Raw genomic sequence first — 20,550 nt, forward strand, 5'->3', positions numbered from 1 at the left:
CTCTAGATGACAGGACAATTGAAAAGTTAGTTGAATCATGGTGTACCACGGAATCTCATTCTTCAAGACAATTTACTGTCTTCTGTAGAATCATACCATACTTTACTATTCATGTAATACATGTACTATTCACTGTACTATACCGTACATAATCATACTGAAGAAGTATTCATGGAAAATCCTACTATATAATTGCTAATGTGTTGGAAGACGATGCAAAAAAACAAGAATTTTACAGAGGAAAAAACTCAATACGCAAGAGTGGCTGTTATACTTTGACAGAATTTTTTATGAAGTATAAAAAGGGCTAGAAGAAAATATTCAATGAATGAGGCACATATTGCGCATATAAGTGAAACATTGCTCACCTTTTCCATTCGGAGCAAGAATGATTTAGATGCAAAAGTTATAATCGAGAGAAATAGGTATCACAGAGGTCCAGGCCGTACAAGGACGACCATCGCAAGGTTTTTCCGTAATATTTTCAACAAAATTCAGCTTAGGTTAACTTCACAACTATAGAATGTCGAAATATCTTTTTCGTTTAAAAATTTATCTTACTTACCTGAGACTGATCAAGTATAGTTTAACTTGTTGTAAGATATTCTTAAAAGTCAGTTGGCAGAACGGTATTTGAAAAATCCCAATATATTTGGGATTTGATAGGTACATGTTTCGACAATTTATAATTTTTTGACATGTTAGCTGGAGTCAGAACTACATCATATTTCAAAGCTTGTTTTAGTCAGATTTTCGTCTGAAATTCATCCGAAGGAGTCCACTCCCTTCAAAAGAAAAACCTGACTCATTTCCGCCATTGAGGACCAGACACATGCGTCTGTATTTGCAATATTATTTTATGATCTGTGCCCCATACTCACCTTTGTTTCCGGCACAATTGCTTTTTCGGCATATTCTCATTACAATACAGGTTTCTTCAAGTATGAATGTAGATATGAAATGCAACCAAATAGCTGTTTCAACATGAGCATTCATTGTCTCTTGTTTGTCCTCTTTTTCATTCAAACTTTTTTGAAATGGCACTCCGCATCAACTGAGATTCAGGAAATAATTTTGGTCTCAAAAGACGGAGCTAACCTAATAAAGCGCTAACCTAAGAGATTGAACTTTTCTGTAGAGATCTGAACTTCTGTAGGGCTTCCTCCTGCCTTGCTTCCTAAGCGACAAAGATTCATCTTGTCGAATTAAATCACATTTCTATTAATTTTAAGGGTTGGTTAGGATACCTACTGAACAACTAACTCTAGTTCACACAGTCGCATGTTTACTCTCAAACAAAACAGTTCGTGCTTAACAGATCAAGTGGAAAGTTCGAACAATCCAAGTCTAATCTGTCCGTTGCATTTGTAGACTTCCGTTACATTTGAAGACTTATAGACCTTTCTTCGTGTGAAGTTTTCAATATTTAAAAAAAAAAAAATTATTGGTGGTTAAAAAGTATTCGTTAAAAAATGAAAAAACAATCTTCAACGTCATACGTGACATTTGATAAAACACGAGAGAATATAGAAATAATTAAGAAACCAAGAACGAGAGTGATTTTCAGCCAGTGGAAGAGAAGTGGAACGAAAATACTAAGAACCCATTGCAAATTGTTGTTCTTTTCTCTTTTTTTTTTTTTTTTTTTTTTTTGCAAAACTTTCTCAGTTATAAAAATGTGCTTCATGGGCGCAAAAACGAAAAATTTGTTGTTGTTGCTCAGAAATCCATTGAAAGTTCATAAATTAGTAACCCTTGAACTGACCGCAAAAGAAATGGAAGAATGCAATATTCGTCAAATTTAAAAGGAATAACACACAGGAAATACGAACCTCACATCCTTTTTTATTCACTGTCATGTTTTAACATTTCAATTTCAATGACATTCTGCATGATGAGCTCGTTCAAGCTCAACTTGCTGAACAAATAAAGATTGATCCTGAATTCTTACAATCGGTTCCATTTATTATATTTTCTCAGCATGTTTTCGAGAAAATGACTCAAATAGAAAACTACACTAATATAGTCCACCAAAATTTGTGATGTAGTGATACAAGGCCTTTACTAAAAACGAAAAAAAAGAAACTAGATTGAACAAAAAGAATTAAAAAGGCAATAAATCTAGCAGTACCTTTATTGCTAAGATCATGGGAAACAGATAATATAAGAAACGCATATTCTTTTCTGAGGAAAAATAGCAGCTATCACCATCTGGCGCTATCCGACAAAATCATGAAGTTAACTATAAAACTGAAATAATAACTTCACTACTTTGATTTGTTCTCTCTTTCATTTCTGGCTTGCAATGGACCAAAGATAAAAAGCACCACTCTCTAAAGAATGGTAAAGAGCCACAAATATATAATTAAACTCCCTAAACTCTCTGAAAATCACCTCGAATAGCTTGATACGCATCAGTCTCGTGAATGTGAAAAAGAAACTGTGTCAAAGAAACTCGGGAAAAAGAAACTGAGAAAGTCACAGCAATTTTATTGCTTAAAAAATATTATAAACAAGCAATAACGAATGAATATAAATATTGTACAAAATCAGTAAACTAAAATTAAACAGCAAAATAACAAGAAATTGGGAGTTGCCAATCCCTCGATCATTCAAATACTTACTTAATTTCGGATCTGTACTCTATATTTTGAAGAATAAGCTAATAAATAAATTTAAAAAAAAACTAATTTTTGACTAATGATTAATTATTAAAAAACATTAATGTGCTTAAAAACAAAAGAACCTGCATAATCCCATAAAATCTAAGGTTGGATCCAAGAAAACGCAGGTTAATCTGAATTCAAATTTTAATCAATGAAATTAAGCTAGTTCAAAATGTGTGCAGATCCGCAGGGTAGCACTGCACTGTCAGTTGTGCTAGCAGCCTAAGTTCCTATTAAATCAACAGTTAGGGGTAAAAGTTTCATATTTCATCCGTTTCCCATGTACTCTTTGCATTGACTCCTAAGAAAGGTATGACTTTTTGGTACAGGAAAACATGGTTGGTTCCCACCAACAAAACAGATTTTTCGGAACTTCACGTTTATTATCAGTCAATTTTCAGGAAAGTTCTGTTATTATAAGACAAATACTGTACTTCTTCTATGATTTTTATCGTTTTATAATATTTTAATTAATATATTTGATTGTGTAACAGTGATATTACTTTCAATACCTCAATTTAAATATTTCAGCACAGCTTATGAAATGAAACAATGCATAATCCTTTAATAAAGATCGGATGATGTCTGACGCTGCACACACAAATGTCTTTTTTGCGAGAAAACACAGTTGTGTAAGCTTAAGGCCAACTTAAATCATATATTTATTTAGGTTAATACTAAAAGATATGTTTATGAAAAAAAATATGTATAGCAGGCTGCCACTGGTTATGTCATGAGTGGACAAAGGATTACCTTGTATGTCTCTCCGTCAGTTTCCAGTAGGCCATATTACGATTAAATAATGAATTACCAAGTGGAACAAATGTACCCTTTGTGTACCTTTCTACCAGCCTCTGATGGTCATATGATGAGTAGACAAATGATTCCCAAGAGAACGAAATAGCCCCCTTGCATCCCTCTCCGTTAGTTATCAGTAATTTATAAGATGCATAAACAAAGAAATATCATGAACACCTAACAGGCTTTTTGCAAGCCTTTCTGGGAGGTTCAATGGAGAGTAGAGTATACAAAAAAATATCAAGAAGACCAAATAGTCTTTTTGTATGCCTTTTCGTGAGGTTATATGGCGAGTAGACAAGGAATACTAAGAAGACCAAATGACCTCATTGCAAGCTTTTCCGGGAGGTTCTATGGAGAGTAGACAAAGAAATACCGAGAGGACCAATCAGCCTCTTTGCATACCTTTTCGTGAGGTTCTATGGCGAGAATATAAAGAAATACCAAGAGAACTAAATGGCCTCTTTGCACACCTTTCCATGCAGTTCTATGGGGAGTAGATAAAAATTACCAAGAGAACCAAATGACCTCTTTGCAAGCCTTTCCGTGAGGTTCTATTGGGGGTAGATAAAAAAAATACCGACAGGAACAAATGTTCTCTTTGTACCAAGAGGGCCAAAACGCTCTCTTTTGTGGACTGAGTGTCTTATAAGTTACTTTAAACTGAAAGCTTTATAACTAAATACATTATATTAAGCACACTACAAATATCGATAAAACTAGATTTAGAAATACAAGATTATTTGGACTTGATTAGGGCAGATTATACATGAATGGTTATTTTGACGCCCAATAACAGATCAAAAACTTTTGAATAGAATAGTAAGAAAGATTAGATTTTCAAAAGAGGATGAAACAGCAACAAATATTGAGACAGAATATCATTAAAATGTCTATACCAACCAGATGCACAACATTATCTAACCATTTCGGTATTTCTATGAACCCTTTTTTTGTTTAAGATTGTTTAATAAATGACACAAGTTCAGTTTTAAAATAAAGTATCTAAATCATAGACAGATGATTCCACACAATTCTAAGTTCTTTGGTTATGATAAACAAACATCTCAATTGGCTCGAAACAATGTGTAAGAAAAAGAAATACCTGGTAATTTTTCAAGTTTTGTCTTTTTCACAGGTACTGGCTTGGGGACTTTCCGTATTTTTTTCACCCGTTTAATTTCCGTGACCAAAACTGGCTTTCTCACTTGTACTTTAATTACATCAGGTTCAATTTCTCGGACGTAATTAGCTGGGACATATCCTTCCTGAAGATTCTTTCGTCTGATTAACCACCAATCATTGTTTGTTTTATCGAGCAATAGCATTATCTGGAAGTTGAAGAAGAACAGATAAGGATAAAAAAAAACATTCCCAGGAACAGTACTTGATATTGAACCCATTTTACTTTTTTGCATCACACTTAAATATGCTACATACAATCGTTTGACATATAATCAAAAAGAAGTCCATACTTTCTATTCCTTCAAGATTTTTTTTTTTCAAATTCATATAAAATACGCTAAACTATAATTTTTTCGAAAACACGCTGGCTTTCGAACTGCGATTTCATTCTAGATTCACACCGAATTAAGCATTTTTAGGCTGACTGCTCAGTTCGAGAAATTATCTGAGTAATTAGGAGCATTTTCAATATAAGATTTAGCGAGTGAGTTACTACCTCGCTTGATATGCTACTTAGTGGCTTTTCCAAGCAAATCGTTTATCACTAAATTTCTGTGTTTTGGACATTTAATATAACTTGCAAAGAATACGCTACCTTTTCTGTGAAAATGCCTTTTTCATAGAGGAATGTAAAAACAGCCCCAATGCGTATTTTTTGCAAGTCATATTTAAATAGGGGCTGGAAAAACAATTCCTGTTAAAATTATTCTTGAAACAAGCTTTATCCTTTTTATTAGTACTTGGACCGCTTTATTTGTTTTCAAACCTTCTAAAAGATGTTAAGATTCATCACGCAATTCTTTTTATTTTTACTACTGGAGCAACTCATTTTTCTTTCTCTTTCACACCTGGTGACAGCTAAAACCGATGTGAGCTGGTGAAATCATGACTCAAAAACAGCTTGGCGTCAAACTTGAGAGCATCGCATTAAAATTGAGTTAAAGATGAAGTGAGATACAATTTCCTAGATTTAACAAACCTAGTTAGGTTAACATGTCAGTAGAATACCACCCACTCCTTCCAAAAAAAATCTTTTTATAAAATATTCTCTTTATTCATATGTTCTAGCGACTCGTAAGCAAATATGCACTCTATAGCAAATTCTTCGACAATCCGTGCTAGTAGTAATAAAAATCTTAGTCCCAGAACAGGAAGAAAGAGTCACATCTGTTTATTTCTAATAAATGTAAACATGTTAGAATATAAGTTAAAATATACTGAAAAATACAAAAAATAGTGAGTATATGGTGCAAAAAAGTATCAGTCGGAATAATTATCAGATAACTTTGTTGCCTCTCACGTAGCAAGTACATCAGGTGGAATATACTGCATTTGAGCATACAAGAGTAAATGTACATGAAACGAGCTGGAGGGGGGGGGAAAGGAGCAGAAATCGTATCCCATCCCCAATATATATATATATATATATATATATATATATATATATATATATATATATATATATATATATATATATATATATATATATATATATTTATTTATTTATTTATTCCGAACATTTCTTCAAAGGTGAGCTTACAAATAAGTTTTAATAGAAGAAGGTGAATTTATTGCCCCCCCCCGCCCCTGTTGATCGGTTTCCCCCTCCACCCAGAAATAAATATGTGTACCCTAGTATAAAGAGCACAGATTGCTTGTATTAGCTAATGTTTAACATTTAGTCAAATCGTAGAGGTAAAACTCGTAGAGACAAGGCAGACTTTCAGCAACAGATTAACATCACAAACTAAACCAGGAAAGATATTTTCAAATTCTGTTGACAATCCCTTTCAGCTTGTAGGATTTGAATATAGAACTGAAAAACAAAGACAACCAACCGTAATTTCAAAATCACTTGGGGTTGAAATGCTATTAAATTTAGTAGTTTTGCGTTAGGTAAAGTAAAACGAATTTCAATAATCCTCACAAGCAGAGGCATGTGGTTAAGCCACGTAAATAGCGAACTTCGTTGAAGTAAAGATACTATGGCTGTTTTAAAGTTTCTTTTAGTTTTGATGGTCGTATTCTAATTAAGATTCTCTTGTATATTTTCATTTGTGTTATGCTGAGGACCGCCCTCGGACAAATGGTCGGTACAGGAAAAAAAATACCCTATTATTTTACTTGTTGTTAAGCCACGCAGATGGAGCTACTACCTACTACCTAGGTCACGTACTACGCAAGGACGACACCAGAATCCCCGAGCAAGCATTTTTTCGGCTACCCGAAGGCACCCGCCGCAGAGGAGGACCCAAAACCACACTACGTCGTACCTCCAACAGTGATCTGCACCAACTTAATGCCTCCCTACAACCAGAGTAGGAAGACATTATCGCTGCCACCAGTTACAGAGACGATTCGATTCTCTTCTTAAACGGCTTGGGTGCCTCTGGAGGCACAGGAAGATCTAAGGTCTAAGATAAGGTAATTTGTTAAGGCAAGCCATGACAAGCACATTTTTACACTACAATAGAATTTCATAGATTTTTCCCAGAACAGGGTGCAAGATCCTTTAGCCCCTAAGTGTATACACACATATATATACGATTTTGTTTTATGCTACACCTAATGATACCAGATGACTTACTTCTCCTTTAAGACACTCGATCCCTTCTCCTTTGAAGGCATACAAAGATTTAACCTGAGGAGCCAACCGATCTTCTGTTACTGTTTTGAACTCTGTTCTTTCAATTGGTTCTTCTACAAAATATTCCTCGTCGACATACTGAACGGTTTCTAGAACTTCGTCTTCTTCAACTGCTGGAGCTAATTTCATATCTTGGTCTGTAAACTGTAACAAAGATTTGATAATAATCAAAGCATACACATAGCTAAAAATGTTTCATAACTGAGAAACATCAGCAGAGAAAAAATGATAACTGAGGGTAACTTTGCCATGTATAGGCTTAGTAGATGCCAGATACATTTGAACGTCACATGATTCATTTCTTTGTATTTATTCAAAGAAAATCCATTTCTTGTGCTGTCTGTAATAACACAGGGTGGGAATTTCGTTAACAGCTCTTTTGTTGTTCGAGAAAATAATTGAAATGAAGCCCATCCTCCCCGAATGTTTTGTCCGACTCGTAAAAATATAATATAAATGCAAATAAACGATTTTTTATGCATTTTCTAAAGCTATTTCTGTGTAAGTTGTGTGTCCCTCCCCCGAACAAAATCCTGGATACGCCCTTGCCCATAGTAAAGCCTTATTTTTAGGAACAGTAATTTCCTCTGTACCAAACATGAAGATCTTTAAGTCACTTTGGCTGTGAAAAGAAGCAAAGCAGCTGTACAAGATAAGGTTTTTTAACATAGTCCTTTAAAATATATAGGACTAGAAATAAAATTCTATAAATATAATATATAGGGCAGAGAAAATAAATTACTTCATAGTTATAGTACCCGCAATGCTGATAACCTAGTCACTGAATACAGAAGTGGAACTAGAGCAGGTTTTTCTGTCAGATATCTAGGTCCTAAGGTTTGGAATTCTCTTCCGGAGAGCATTCGACGGTGGAGCACCTTAGTTTATTTAAGAGGAAAATGAAAAATTTTCTTTTTGGGTCTTGGTTCATGGATGATATCTTTTTTTTTCCTATTCTTTTCCATTTTCTTTTTATTATCATTTTTTTTCATGATTAGAGATTGTTCATAATTTGGTTGTTTATTTATTATTATTTATTTTCTTTTTTTTGTTTTGTTCGTTTGTTAAGAGTTGTGTTTGTTAAGTGTTTGTTATATATGTGGTCACCCAATATCAAGTGCTTTTATATCTTTCTTTGGGCAGCCACTTGGATTAATGTTATGTTTTATATCAGTTTGTAATTAAATGAATTGAATAATCCGTTAGTAAATTAATCCATATACTTAATTTATGCGGTGAATATTTATGCCTCATGTGTTCCTTATGGTAATTAGACGGACAATATTTCGCGAAGTCGAAAATTGTTATTGAAAGATTTTATTTGGCCTTATTTAGCTAATCCAAGACTACTGCGATTACGCGCAAATACCCTAGCAAAACAATTAATTTAAACCACAATGTAGAGCAAAACAGGGCAAAACTTTAAGAGAGAATATTCATACCAAACGTGAACTCAACCACGTGTGAACTCATACAGGCTGGTCTTCAACAGCATATGTAACAGAAATATCTCGATTGTAGACCTGTCTGGAGAAAATTTTACAGTTCTAAAAAGCCGCAAAATGACGTCTAAATATATTTTGCAAAATATCCCTTTTAGAACCATTTTTAAGGTAGCCTACCAAGGACAGTAAAAATGAAACCTGATTCTTTAAATTGTTTAAGAGGAAACTTTCGCACCCATTTACGTGTTAAAAGATTACGAAAGCCTTGGAACTAAAAATTTAATGAAAAGACCTCCATATACCTTTATACAGTTTTAGTTATTAGTGGGCGCTAAGTTTGAAAAGAAGGAACATGTCATAAAAATCCGCAACAAATGAGTGAAAGAAGTCATCATGGACCTCTAGAAAACATAATTTTTCTGATTGTTGTAGATGAAGACAAAAACTGCCATGAATTAGCAGTAAACTGGGTAAATATATGAATGATTGAATGGGTAAAATTATGTAAGAATAATTTTACGCGTAATAACTCTTACGTCTCACAACCAAATAGGAATTGAAAAAATGTAAATATCCTTGAACAGCTAAAACTATTTACTGAAATAGTAATAACTGAAGTTTAAATACTTCAAACTGAGTTAATTGACTTGCCGAAAAGAACATCATAAAAAAGACCAATTGTCCTAATTTTTACATTTACCAATTTAGTATTTCAAACTTTATTTACCTATCAATGGAATTCTCATTTTCTTCTGATTCTGAAAATGCAACTTCACAAATGTTAAATTCAACTTCCTGCATCTGATGTCAAGATGAAAATTTAGCCTACATACGCTTTCAGCGTCATAAAAGCATTTATTGGAAGAATCGAGTTACCCTTGAGGGTATTCGCCCCGTTTACACCAATTGCGTAAACAGGATAAAATGTGCGCTGAATACACTTCGGATCAAAAGATTGTTTATGTTTGAATTTTTAGAAGCGAAAGCCATCATCAAATTTAAGAAATTAGCTGTTTTTTTTAATCGGCATGGCTAAACTGTGCAAAAAAAACTTTGCACAAAGCTTTTAAATTAAATATTCTTGCAACAACCAAAATAAAAATCGTAGAAAATCCCATTTTCAAATATGAATAAATCTGAGATGGAGTCAGTGGGGGGAAATGCTTTCATAATTTACATCCCGGGTACTTTAAGTCTAAATCTCCATACGTAAGTTGAGATTAAATGCCATTTCCCTAAATCATTTAATGAAAACTAATTTACGGCATAACATTGAACACTGTTATTCACCATCATCTCTTCCACGGCAAGAGCAAGTTTTTATTTTTCTTAGCACCAAACTCAGTTGTTTTAGCAATGCTTAATTATCTGTGATGAGTTTTTCAACTCAGATTTTAAGTGAGTTCCCTATATATTTTTTTTAAAGACAATATTCTATACCCAGAGATCTGAGAGACATACCCTTTTCCTCTAGCCAATGATAGCCTAAGCCTAGCCTAAAATACGTGGAACTGGTAAGGGCGGAAATCCAAGTCCGCCTCAAAGGAAAAGAAATCGATGCCATCAGGCCTTACCTTAATACAGCTATTAATAAAGTTTTAAAAGAAAATTATCCGTATTCATTTTACTTGTCCCTTTTTTTGTACTTTTCCTTTAAATTGAGAAGAAGATAAAAAGGCTAATTTGTGCCAAACTGGGAAAAGAGACATTAAATTTTATATACACTTTGTCCCTTTGTTTTACTATGGCCCTTCATTCGTTTTTCTGCTATAATGCTATGTTAAATTATCATAAGTTAATTATCATTGCATTATCATAAGTTAAATGCAAATTTCAATAAATAAATTGACCCAGTTGGGAAAAATCTTTGAATTATTTGCAGAGAATCAGATTAGGCCTAAAGTGATTGTGAGTATGTTCGTAGTTTTTGGACAAACATAAAGCTCTCAAATTCAACAAAAAAAAACATGTTTTGATTAAAAAAAATAGATAATATCCCACCTTCTCTCCCAAAATAAAGTAGTTTAATTCTCATTTTTTTCAATTGGAAAATGTTCAAAGGATGGGTGCATGTAAACACAGATGCCTTTTGGGTATAAATGAAAAAGTTGTACCCAGCGCTAAACGTGACTCAAAGTCCCTCATTGCCCTAGTGGTTTTCCTGGAGAGTCCATATTGACAGTCCCAAAACTTAGTCATAGATCTATTGTATATCAGCTGTCCTTTCGACATTAACCTATATAAGTAAGTAAGTATATACTGTTCTTATAAAATTGGATACGTCTAATTGGCCGGATATAGACGGTTTCCCGAACATAATGATAAGACAAATTGCTCATGAAATTGCAGAACCACTTACTTATATATTTAACTTATCTTTGGCGCATGGACTGTGTCCTTCAGGGTGGAAGAAGGCCTTGAAAAACCCACTTCACAAAAGTGGCTCCAAGTCGGATTTTAAAAATTATCGACCGATTTCAATTGCGTCTATGTTTTGCCGAATGATGGAAAAGTTGATTGTTTTACACGTTCAAAAGTATTTTGATGAAAATCGTCTTTGGAATCCTGCTCAGCATGGTTTTCGAAAAAAATAGGTCTTGTAATACTCAGCTTCTTGAGGTTATTTTGGATTTTCAACGTTTTGCCGATTTAGCTATACCCTTTGACTGCATTTATATCGACTTCTCGAAGGCATTCGACAAAGTTTCAATACCCATCCTTCTTAAAAAATGTGCAGCTTATAAATTGGGTAAAAAAACAATTGCATTTATTGCTGATTATCTAAATGGAAGAACTCAGCAGGTTGTTGTTGGTGAAGCTATGTCATCCTCAATTGATGTGTTAAGCGGAGTCCCCCAGGGTAGCTGCCTGGGTCCAATTTTATTTTGTTTATTTATTAATGATCTGCCTTCCTCTGTTCAGCATTCTACTGTCAAGATGTTCGCAGATGATGTAAAACTTTATCTACCAGTACGAGACCAAAACGATGTGCAACTTTTACAGGAGGATCTTGACTCTCTAACTTATTGGTGCGAATCTAATTCCATGTTCATGAACCCTTCTAAGTGTGTTGTTTTACACTATGCTCGTAAACTCCAACCTGTGCATACTTACCACCTGTCAGGCATATGAATCCCTTCTAACGAAATAGTGCGTGACCTTGGCGTTTACTTTGATACCCAATTGAAATTTGACAAGCATGTTTCGGAAATTGTAAAGAATGCAAATTGTCGTTTATCGTCTATAAAGAGAAGCTTTAGTAGGTTTAACCTTCGTAATTTCTTCCCACTATATAAATCAATGGCCGGGTCGCTCCTTACTACAGTTCGTTACCACGAACTGTTTGATACTTCTGTTTGGCTTCCATTAAGTCTAACGGATGAGCATAGGATAGAAGAGGTTCAGAGAAGGGCAACTAGATTGGTCCCACACCTTCAGCGCCTTTCCTATCCGCAGAGACTTTCTAGGCTTCAACTCCCGTCGTTAAAGTTTCGTAGACGTCGCAGTGACCTTGTAAATGTGTTTTGTATAATTAAAGGAGTGGATGATGTTGATCCAAATTTATTTTTTAAATTTGGCCATTATCACTCTACTCGTCAGCATGATTATAAATTATATTCCCCAAAACCACTGAAAAAAATTGGTCAATAATCTTTCGTTAGTAGAGTTGCCGGACCATGGAATGGTTTGCCTTTGGAGGTTGTCGAGGCAGAGAGTGTTCGAATTTTCAAGAGTGCATTAGTAAATACGCCTTTTTATTTAGACGCTTTTGTTGTGTAGTTTCGTGTTATTTAGAAGTATTTGCTGTTTAGTTTGTCGTTGCCAATTTACTTTAGATTAGTATTATGATTTTGTGTTTTTGTGTTTTTGCGACAAGCATTGATGCTTACCGCTATTCGTAATAATAAATATATTTTGGTGCAAAAACAGACGCTGTATGCCATAATTTATATCTTCTTTTTGGAAGTCAATACGTCATGGCGGAGTGTCATGACGTTCCGCCATAACGGACTGTCACAAGCGTCACGGAGAATCCTGGCGTGATGATTCTGTTAAAACAATTCTAATTTGCCATTGAAAAACGGGTCGGCTTTTGAATTTATAGATTGGTAGTCTATTTGGAAAATACAAATTTCAGAAAATTAACTTTATCTGTTAGACCGCATATGGACACTATTGATATTAGACAGATAGACACATATGTATGGATTGAATAAATATTAAGAAGATAAATATAGCCACATATGGACATATAAAGAAAACACTTTCCTTCAACGGCAAGATTTGTATTTGCCTCTTCCCTCCTCTTTAAGTACTTAGAAAACTTTTTTTCAATGTTATAATAACAAAAAGACACTTACTATTTGCCGATCCAAGTTCATTTTTACAAGTCTGTCGGCTTGTCCAGATAATGCCTTAATTTCTCCTTGATAAGCATTGATTTGTCCTATCAAATCTTTGTGTCGGGACAAAAGAGCTTGGGCCGATGTTTCATCAGATCCACAGTCCTGAGACCGAGCAAGTGGTAACTTCTCTTTCAGCCACGATTCTGCTTCATTGACATCAGCAAAAAACTATAAAAAGCAGATTTTATTTGACTAGAAATGAAGCGACGTCTCTAGTCCCGTAAAATGAAGCATAATTAAAAGTTATGAGCATAATTAGGAGTAATGCTTCTCCGCTAGATACTTTTATATTTGGTAATCCGCTTTTTTTTTCTCATTGTTATTATAAGCGGGTATATATATATATATATATATATATATATATATATATATATATATATATATATATATATATATATATATATATATATATATATATATATATATATATATATATATATATATATATATATATATATATATACAATACAATATTTACCATAATTGCTATTCCAGGCTGCATAAGTTCTACAAATAATGCATCCTTTTGGTCCTAAAACAGATCAAAAGTAACAGAACTGATTTTAAGTGTTGATGGCGACATTTTATGAAGCGTATGAAAACGTTGTTCAGAGAAATGGCAAATGGGTCATTCTGCAATGTCATTATGCAGCAAAATAATATTGATTGATAAGAAAAATATTTTTCCATATTCATCTGTGTTTCCTTAATGGATAATGACCAATATTCATACGTGTTTTCTTAATTTCTTCGAAAACCGTGAAGATTTTTAATTGTTTTAAATTACATTAGAGTGGATTTCATATATTCCAACAATAACGGAAGTTTGCTACAAAGAAAATATCTGCAAAGGGTGGGGCATTAATCCATCCTCTCCTTCAAACTAAAAAGGGCCTCAACCACTAAGCCACGGGGTAATTTTTTTCAGACACCACGTCAAAGTCGATCTTAAAGTTTCACAAAATCCTATTAGCATTTAGATTTTTTTTTTCGTTCATACTAACTTGATGCATAAGAAAAAAAAATAAAAGACTTTTAGCGACATATATAAAAGTAAACTACAATTAGGCCAACAACCTTATTATCAATTATTAAGTCCCACAGAAATCTGCGGGATCAAACCTCACCTCTGTCTTTTTTTACAATAAACCGAGTAGAATAAATTGAAAGAAACACAAACGAAAGGAATGTTATAAAAGAAACGATATAACAAATATAAGATATATTGGTTCGAGTCTGAATTTTCTTTCATTATTGACATCGATGTAATTTGAGTTTAATATTAATATAACATGTTACTATTTTTCGGAATTGTGTACTTCTTTGTTTCAAAAATGTTACGATTCCAGCGCAGGGAGTACCATATTTCCGTGATCACAACCAAGGGTCATCAGCAAACAGTTTCATATACTTCTTTTTAATGACGTAATATTACACTCATTCTGAAGGAAGATGATAGCTTGCGTTACAAATTTATTTTGGCATCTTATGAAACAAAACGACACGAAAAGACAAAAAAAAATATTCGAAACGCGTAACCACAGGAGAGGACATTCATGCAAATCGGACAAAAATTGACCAATATACAAAAAAGACAAAAAAAAAAAAAAAAAAAAAAAAAAAACGAATCATCATGCAAACTTGCCAGTTAGTCAGTCGATGTCCATAAGCTTTGACGGCTTCCTGCTATATAGAAAAATACGATCAATTTCAAACCATAGAAAAAACCTCTGTTATGAGGCAAGATTATTACAATGTTCATTGTTTAATTCTTTGGTTGTTAAACTGAAAAAGAATTTTAGCCTTTGAATTATATTTTAATTATAAATATTGACATATATCAATATTTTATATAGAAAATAAAGGGCTGACTTAGATTTTTGCAGAGCTCGTCCCATTGAAAATCTTCCTCCTGTCTCTTAAATTGCACAATTTTACATGAAACCAAAAATATATGGTTTGATACTTTTCATACGAACCTCTTTTTTTTCAAGAAACAATATGCAAGTTAGGTGAATATGAAGTGGCTAAACATGATTTCATGGCAAAACTTAACTTAATAATAAAAGAAAATAAAAAACACCTAACTAATGGCTAGAGGTCTTTCTCCTTCACTTTTGTAGCAGAAAAATGTGTCCAGGTTTGTAGGGTTTCTTATTTTTCTGTATTTATTAATCTATTATAAAAAGACTGTACAGAGATAGGAATATGTTTGGAAAGTGGCTTTTACGTTTTATAAGACATTAAAGTGGGTTAAAAATCATATCTTTTTTTAATAATCCAAAAGTTAAACAAGAAAAAACATTTTGTTTAGTATTGGAGTGGAAAAAAGCTCGAGTCTCCTGGTTATTTTTTGCTGCGCTTCACGCAACGAAGACGCTAGGACTTCCGAACTTTTAAATAAAGACACTAAAGACTCTTAATACTTAAACACAGAGACATGTCTAAAATAGTTCAATCGTTGTCGATTCTGAAATAAAGAATATGGAAGCGTTGTTCTAACTTGTAAAAGAAAAAAATTACAAATGCCGCAGTCGAAAGCGGTATCTGTGTAATGATGAAAGTGAGGGGGATTTCTCTGCCGTCGTCGTCAAGACTTGATAACCCAGTAAAAACCTTAGCAAGAACTTCAATTTTGCCAGAGAACCTTGAATCGTACTTCGGTTTGTCTAAAGGGGGGAGGGGCAATGGTTATCCTTTTTGAGGATGACATCATCTCCTTAACTACTTTTCATCAACTTTTTGCTAAAGCATTTCGGAGTTCGGTAGCAAAATTCTTCTTGCATTGTAAGTTGAATTGGCAAATCACAGGACCAGCGTCACTACACACTTTCACAAATCGTAATCGATCGTCGTCACTCTCAGGCAAAAGCCAGTGTTTGTCCTGCTTTGCTTGCAGTTCATGCATTTTTGCAGTTCAAATTATGCAAGAGTTTATCTTTGCTTGATATGTTTGTCCTATTAGAAGACATATGATCTTCAATAGAATCTGAAACCACCCATGGATACGTCCCAGCAGCCTTGACTGGACTTCGCTTGAGGAAGGCTTTCTAATTCTGAGCAGCAACCATACTTCAAAGACCCGCCCAATCTTCTTTATCTAATTGTCGAATAACTTGCCCATGCTCGACCAGTGATCGAATATAAAGGCTACCTCAGACTACCTGGAAACTGGATGCAAGATCCTATCAAAAAGATCGAGATCTTAATCGAGATCCATTAATGAACGCTCAAGTCTATAAGACAGAGACAAATCATACAAATCATATGCCTCTTGATCAGCGATTTTACTTTAAAGCCATATTTGTAGTGGAAGTTGAAATCCCCATGTAGGATAATAACCGATTTGGGGATTTCCTCTTTAAATATAATCGTGGTATACTTCCAAGTTAGCTGGTTTTGCGAAAACTCGGGGGATGCACATTGTTTCAATAATGACTAACTTATTCAAGAGATTTACTTTAACCCACAATGACTGGTTTTCCTCTGAGTCTGTAACATTTAAGTAAGTGGAATAAGGTTCAACAGGTAAACAGCTACACCCTCTTCCACCATAGGTACCGCCATTTCGTCGTTTCTGGTCTCCCCCAAGGATTCTGTATTCATGAATGGGGACTATAGTGGACAATTGGTCTCTGTAGTTCAAAGTATGGTCGATTTGACAATAAAAAACAAAGGAGGGTACTGACCCGATTTCAACCTGAGACACCGTAAATTAGAATGGACTATGGTAAACATGTCAGTCTTCGTATGTTGTTGAAAAGCAGAATATCTTTTAACAGAAGTAAGTCCTATCCGAAGCTTCTTTATTTTTATTTTGAAACCAGATAAAAAAGAAAACTTTGCATGATATTACCTTTTTTACACAGACTGCAATTTTTAACTCATAGAGCTTTTAGAGCTAGGTTTTTTCCCTCAGAAATTTATTTACAACTTGAATGAAAATTGTGCTTACTTACTTCAAGACATTTTTAATCATTTCAAAATATTATTCTTTTTGAACAACAATCTTTTTTCTATATTCTGACGCTGTTTGATTTTTTGGGGAAACTTAGCAAATTTTCCACCAATTTTACCGAAATTTTAGTAGGCATCTAACCATGCATAAGCCTGCATGCTTACTTGACATTATTCCCCATTTCCTAAGATGATAAACAATAGCTAAATTAATAAACAACAACGGTCTTGTTCAAACTTCTCTTATCTTTTTAGATATTCAAAAAAAAGTTTCGCAAGTAGATAAGCTCAAAGAGAGAAAAATCCCGAGCTAATAGAAAATATGACAACCTGGAATAAGACACAATTATTTCAACTTATTTGTAAAATTAAAGAAATAGTTAGAAAACAAAATTGATTTCTGGAAACCTAGAGCACAACATTCTAACAAATGAAACAAAATCAATATAGTCAAACAAAATGCAAAAGCGGTGATGGTATTACTAGTGAAATAGTCACTGCAGCGTTGAGCTTTATAAGACCCACGCACAATGACCGTTAGAAATCATAACCTATTCCCTTCCATAGAACTTTTTATCAACTGTGTTTTGAAGTTACGGTGTTTCGTGGAAAACGACATTTAAAATTGAACTTTAAACAAACGTAAATAAAAATGAAGAGCTTTAATGATTTTGATTATTTCATTAATTGGCACAGCTGACAAGATAGCTAAAGATTTATCAGCAGTAAAAAAAAGTTTTTTTTTGGCAGGGAATGTGTTATAATTTCGAATGGCTAATTAGCAAAGCCTCCTCTTTCCCATGGTTTTTAATGCTTTTACTTTGGTCACCTCCTAGGATAGCCACGAAGATTTTAATTATATAAGGCTTCCGGCTCTTCTCCTACCCCAGTTGTAGGCTATTTGGAAAAATTCTTCAGGTGACACAGTTTCCGTTTGTCTCTATGACACGTCGAGGTCAACAAAACCGTGATTCTAGGTTAAGTAGGGCAAATCTCAGCAAAGTTTTTTTTTTTTCTCTATTATACCAGGGTGGTCTACTTTCTATTTTAGATACAAGTAAAAAAAACAAACCTGGCATGCTTCTGATGCATCTTCTAAGGCAACTTTCCTTTTTTCAGCAAGTTCACGAAGTTGTTTCCACCCATTTTCCAGAGAATTAATCCTTATTTGTATATCTTTTTGTTCAGTATGATTAGCTGATATAAGCTCATGTCCAAGGTCACAGAGTCTTTTGGCTTTGGGCCATCGGGCTTTCATTTCATCTTGGAGAGCCTAAATATTAAAAAAAAAAAAAATACATGAATCCATAAGTGAGTAAAACTTCACAATTGCCCTAAGCCTATTCATGCGCCACTGCTTATCAGAATATCTTTTGAAGAAGGGTGAGGAGAAGGGGTAGACCCACGGTTTTTTAGCCAAGTCGTAAAAATGAGGAGGGCCATAAAGTACATTAAAACCCATGTGTTTTTTTCTCGTCTCACTTTTTTCAATGTCTAACAAGATTAGAGGTTATCTACTTTTTTTATAAATGCAATGAATAGTCACCAGTCGTATGATATGGCTTTCTAATAAGACCTTATAGGACTCTACTGGCGATACGGCCTTTCTTCTCTTTTTTTAGATTGTTTTGAGAAATTGAACTGAGAGCTGAACAAGGTGATGAGCTGTGAGCTAACTGGTCGACGTTTAAAGTACAAAATAGAAATAATAAGATTAAATACAGGCTGCTTAATCACCAATATTAGATAACATTAGGCAATTGGTCACCAGTGATAAAAAAGAAACTAGTATGTGAGGCAAAGACATCGTGCTATAATCTCGTTACTAATTTTTTTTTTTTTTTTTTTTTTTTTTTTATTTTTTTTTTTTTTTTTTTTGGTTACACAATTTTTTTTATTCATCTTTTGTTTCAAAGAGATTCCTTATGGGCTACGGATCAGTAAAAATTACAAAGTAAAATAATGATACACAGCTTTTTGCGTTTTAAATCTTGAAAGTGAGTAATGGCACAAAATCATTCGACTCCTAAAGGAGTCATAGCGATCACTAACGAGTGTTTACTCGTTCTTATTCATCTGGGCTGGAAATCCACGAAAAAAAGTTGAAGCTAAATTCTATAAGGAAGGACTTGAACATCCTCCTTCCCGTTAAATATCAAACTTTTATCATATAGTTACCATATTCAAATAGCCTACACAATAAAACATTAAAACTACTAATCGATAACATATTTTACATTCAAGACTAAAAAAGAAAAATAAAGTTTCTTGAAAGAAGTTTGGACTTGTTATTGTGCAGTCCTCTTGTTATTTGCAGTTCTAATCCTAAAAATGTAACAATGACTGACAATGGTTTGAAAATGGGAACTAATTCGATACACCACACAAGTAGAATAAAAGGAAGGGTGTGGGACCAGGCTTCGTTCTCTCTGCCGTCAATTCACAGTACTTTTTATGATTTATTCCATGATTTTCAATCTTCGCAAGTGGTACTGATATCATATATGGCCATTAGAAGATGTCAAGGTTTTTGTGGCTCTTGACGTTTCGTAACCAAAGGAGAATTAATATATTCATATTAGTCATCTTTGCGAAAACTCATTTCGTCTTAACTTTACTACGTAATTACCAAAGTTAATTTTTGGTAATTATGGCAATTTTGGTAATTAATAATAAAAGAAATATGGTTATATGGTAATTTTATCAACTACGTTTTCAATTTCCCTTGAAAACGTACGCAGTGAACACAGTCAAAGCACATAAGGAATAATCTGGTTCCGGGGTGGAGGACTTGAAAAAAAAATTATAATAGATGAGTTGAAAAGCAGTGAAGAATTTTGGAACTACTGCAGTTAACATAAACATGTAAAAGATTATCGAGTACCTCTACAAAAAATGTTAAATTTCTTCCGAGTAGACTTATTGGCTTTTCAGCGTAGCTTTGAATTCCTAGATTGAAAAAAAATTAAAGCAAAACTTTATTGAGTTGCATAAAACAAAACTTGCGCCATGTCACCGACTCCAATTGTTCGAAGTTATACTCCAACACAAAGCTTTAATTCTGAACGACTCCTTTTCTGGCTCCTTTAGCAGTAAATTTCGTACTAAGGATCAACTACACAACTCAAACTCGACAACCCAGGTAAAATGTTACATCATGGAAGTCACACACATTCGCTTGATCACCCGCACAGACCATTGGGAGGCTATTAGGATATTACTGGGGGGGGGAGCGTATTATCTAATAATGATGAAAAAAAGACATTTTGTATTTAAAGTTTACAAACTCATTGAATTTGTCTAATACCAATATATTTAAGTATTCCAAATAGTTTGTTGACTGAATTAAAAATGTTTTCTTTTTGAGAAGTGCAATAAAAAAAAATATACTTAATATTTTAGACTTTTTTTTTAACAATAATACAAACATAGTAAACAAGCAGTAA

The 20,550-nt window shown here is 33.7% G+C and overlaps 1 protein-coding gene across 1 annotated transcript in view; it reads right to left on the reverse strand.

Moving 5' to 3' along the window:
- The window catches only part of LOC136026346 (spectrin beta chain, non-erythrocytic 1-like), a gene marked incomplete in the record, with an annotated part of 229,939 nt that overhangs the window by 128,918 nt on the left and 80,471 nt on the right, over positions 1 to 20,550 (reverse strand). The window contains 4 exon segments of the mRNA XM_065702858.1: positions 4,570 to 4,795; positions 7,237 to 7,440; positions 13,103 to 13,315; positions 18,177 to 18,377. Coding sequence (XP_065558930.1) covers positions 4,570 to 4,795; positions 7,237 to 7,440; positions 13,103 to 13,315; positions 18,177 to 18,377 — 844 coding nt within the window.

Source organism: Artemia franciscana, chromosome 4 (genome assembly GCF_032884065.1).
Source record: "Artemia franciscana chromosome 4, ASM3288406v1, whole genome shotgun sequence".
Classification (NCBI taxonomy): Eukaryota; Metazoa; Arthropoda; class Branchiopoda; order Anostraca; family Artemiidae; genus Artemia; species Artemia franciscana.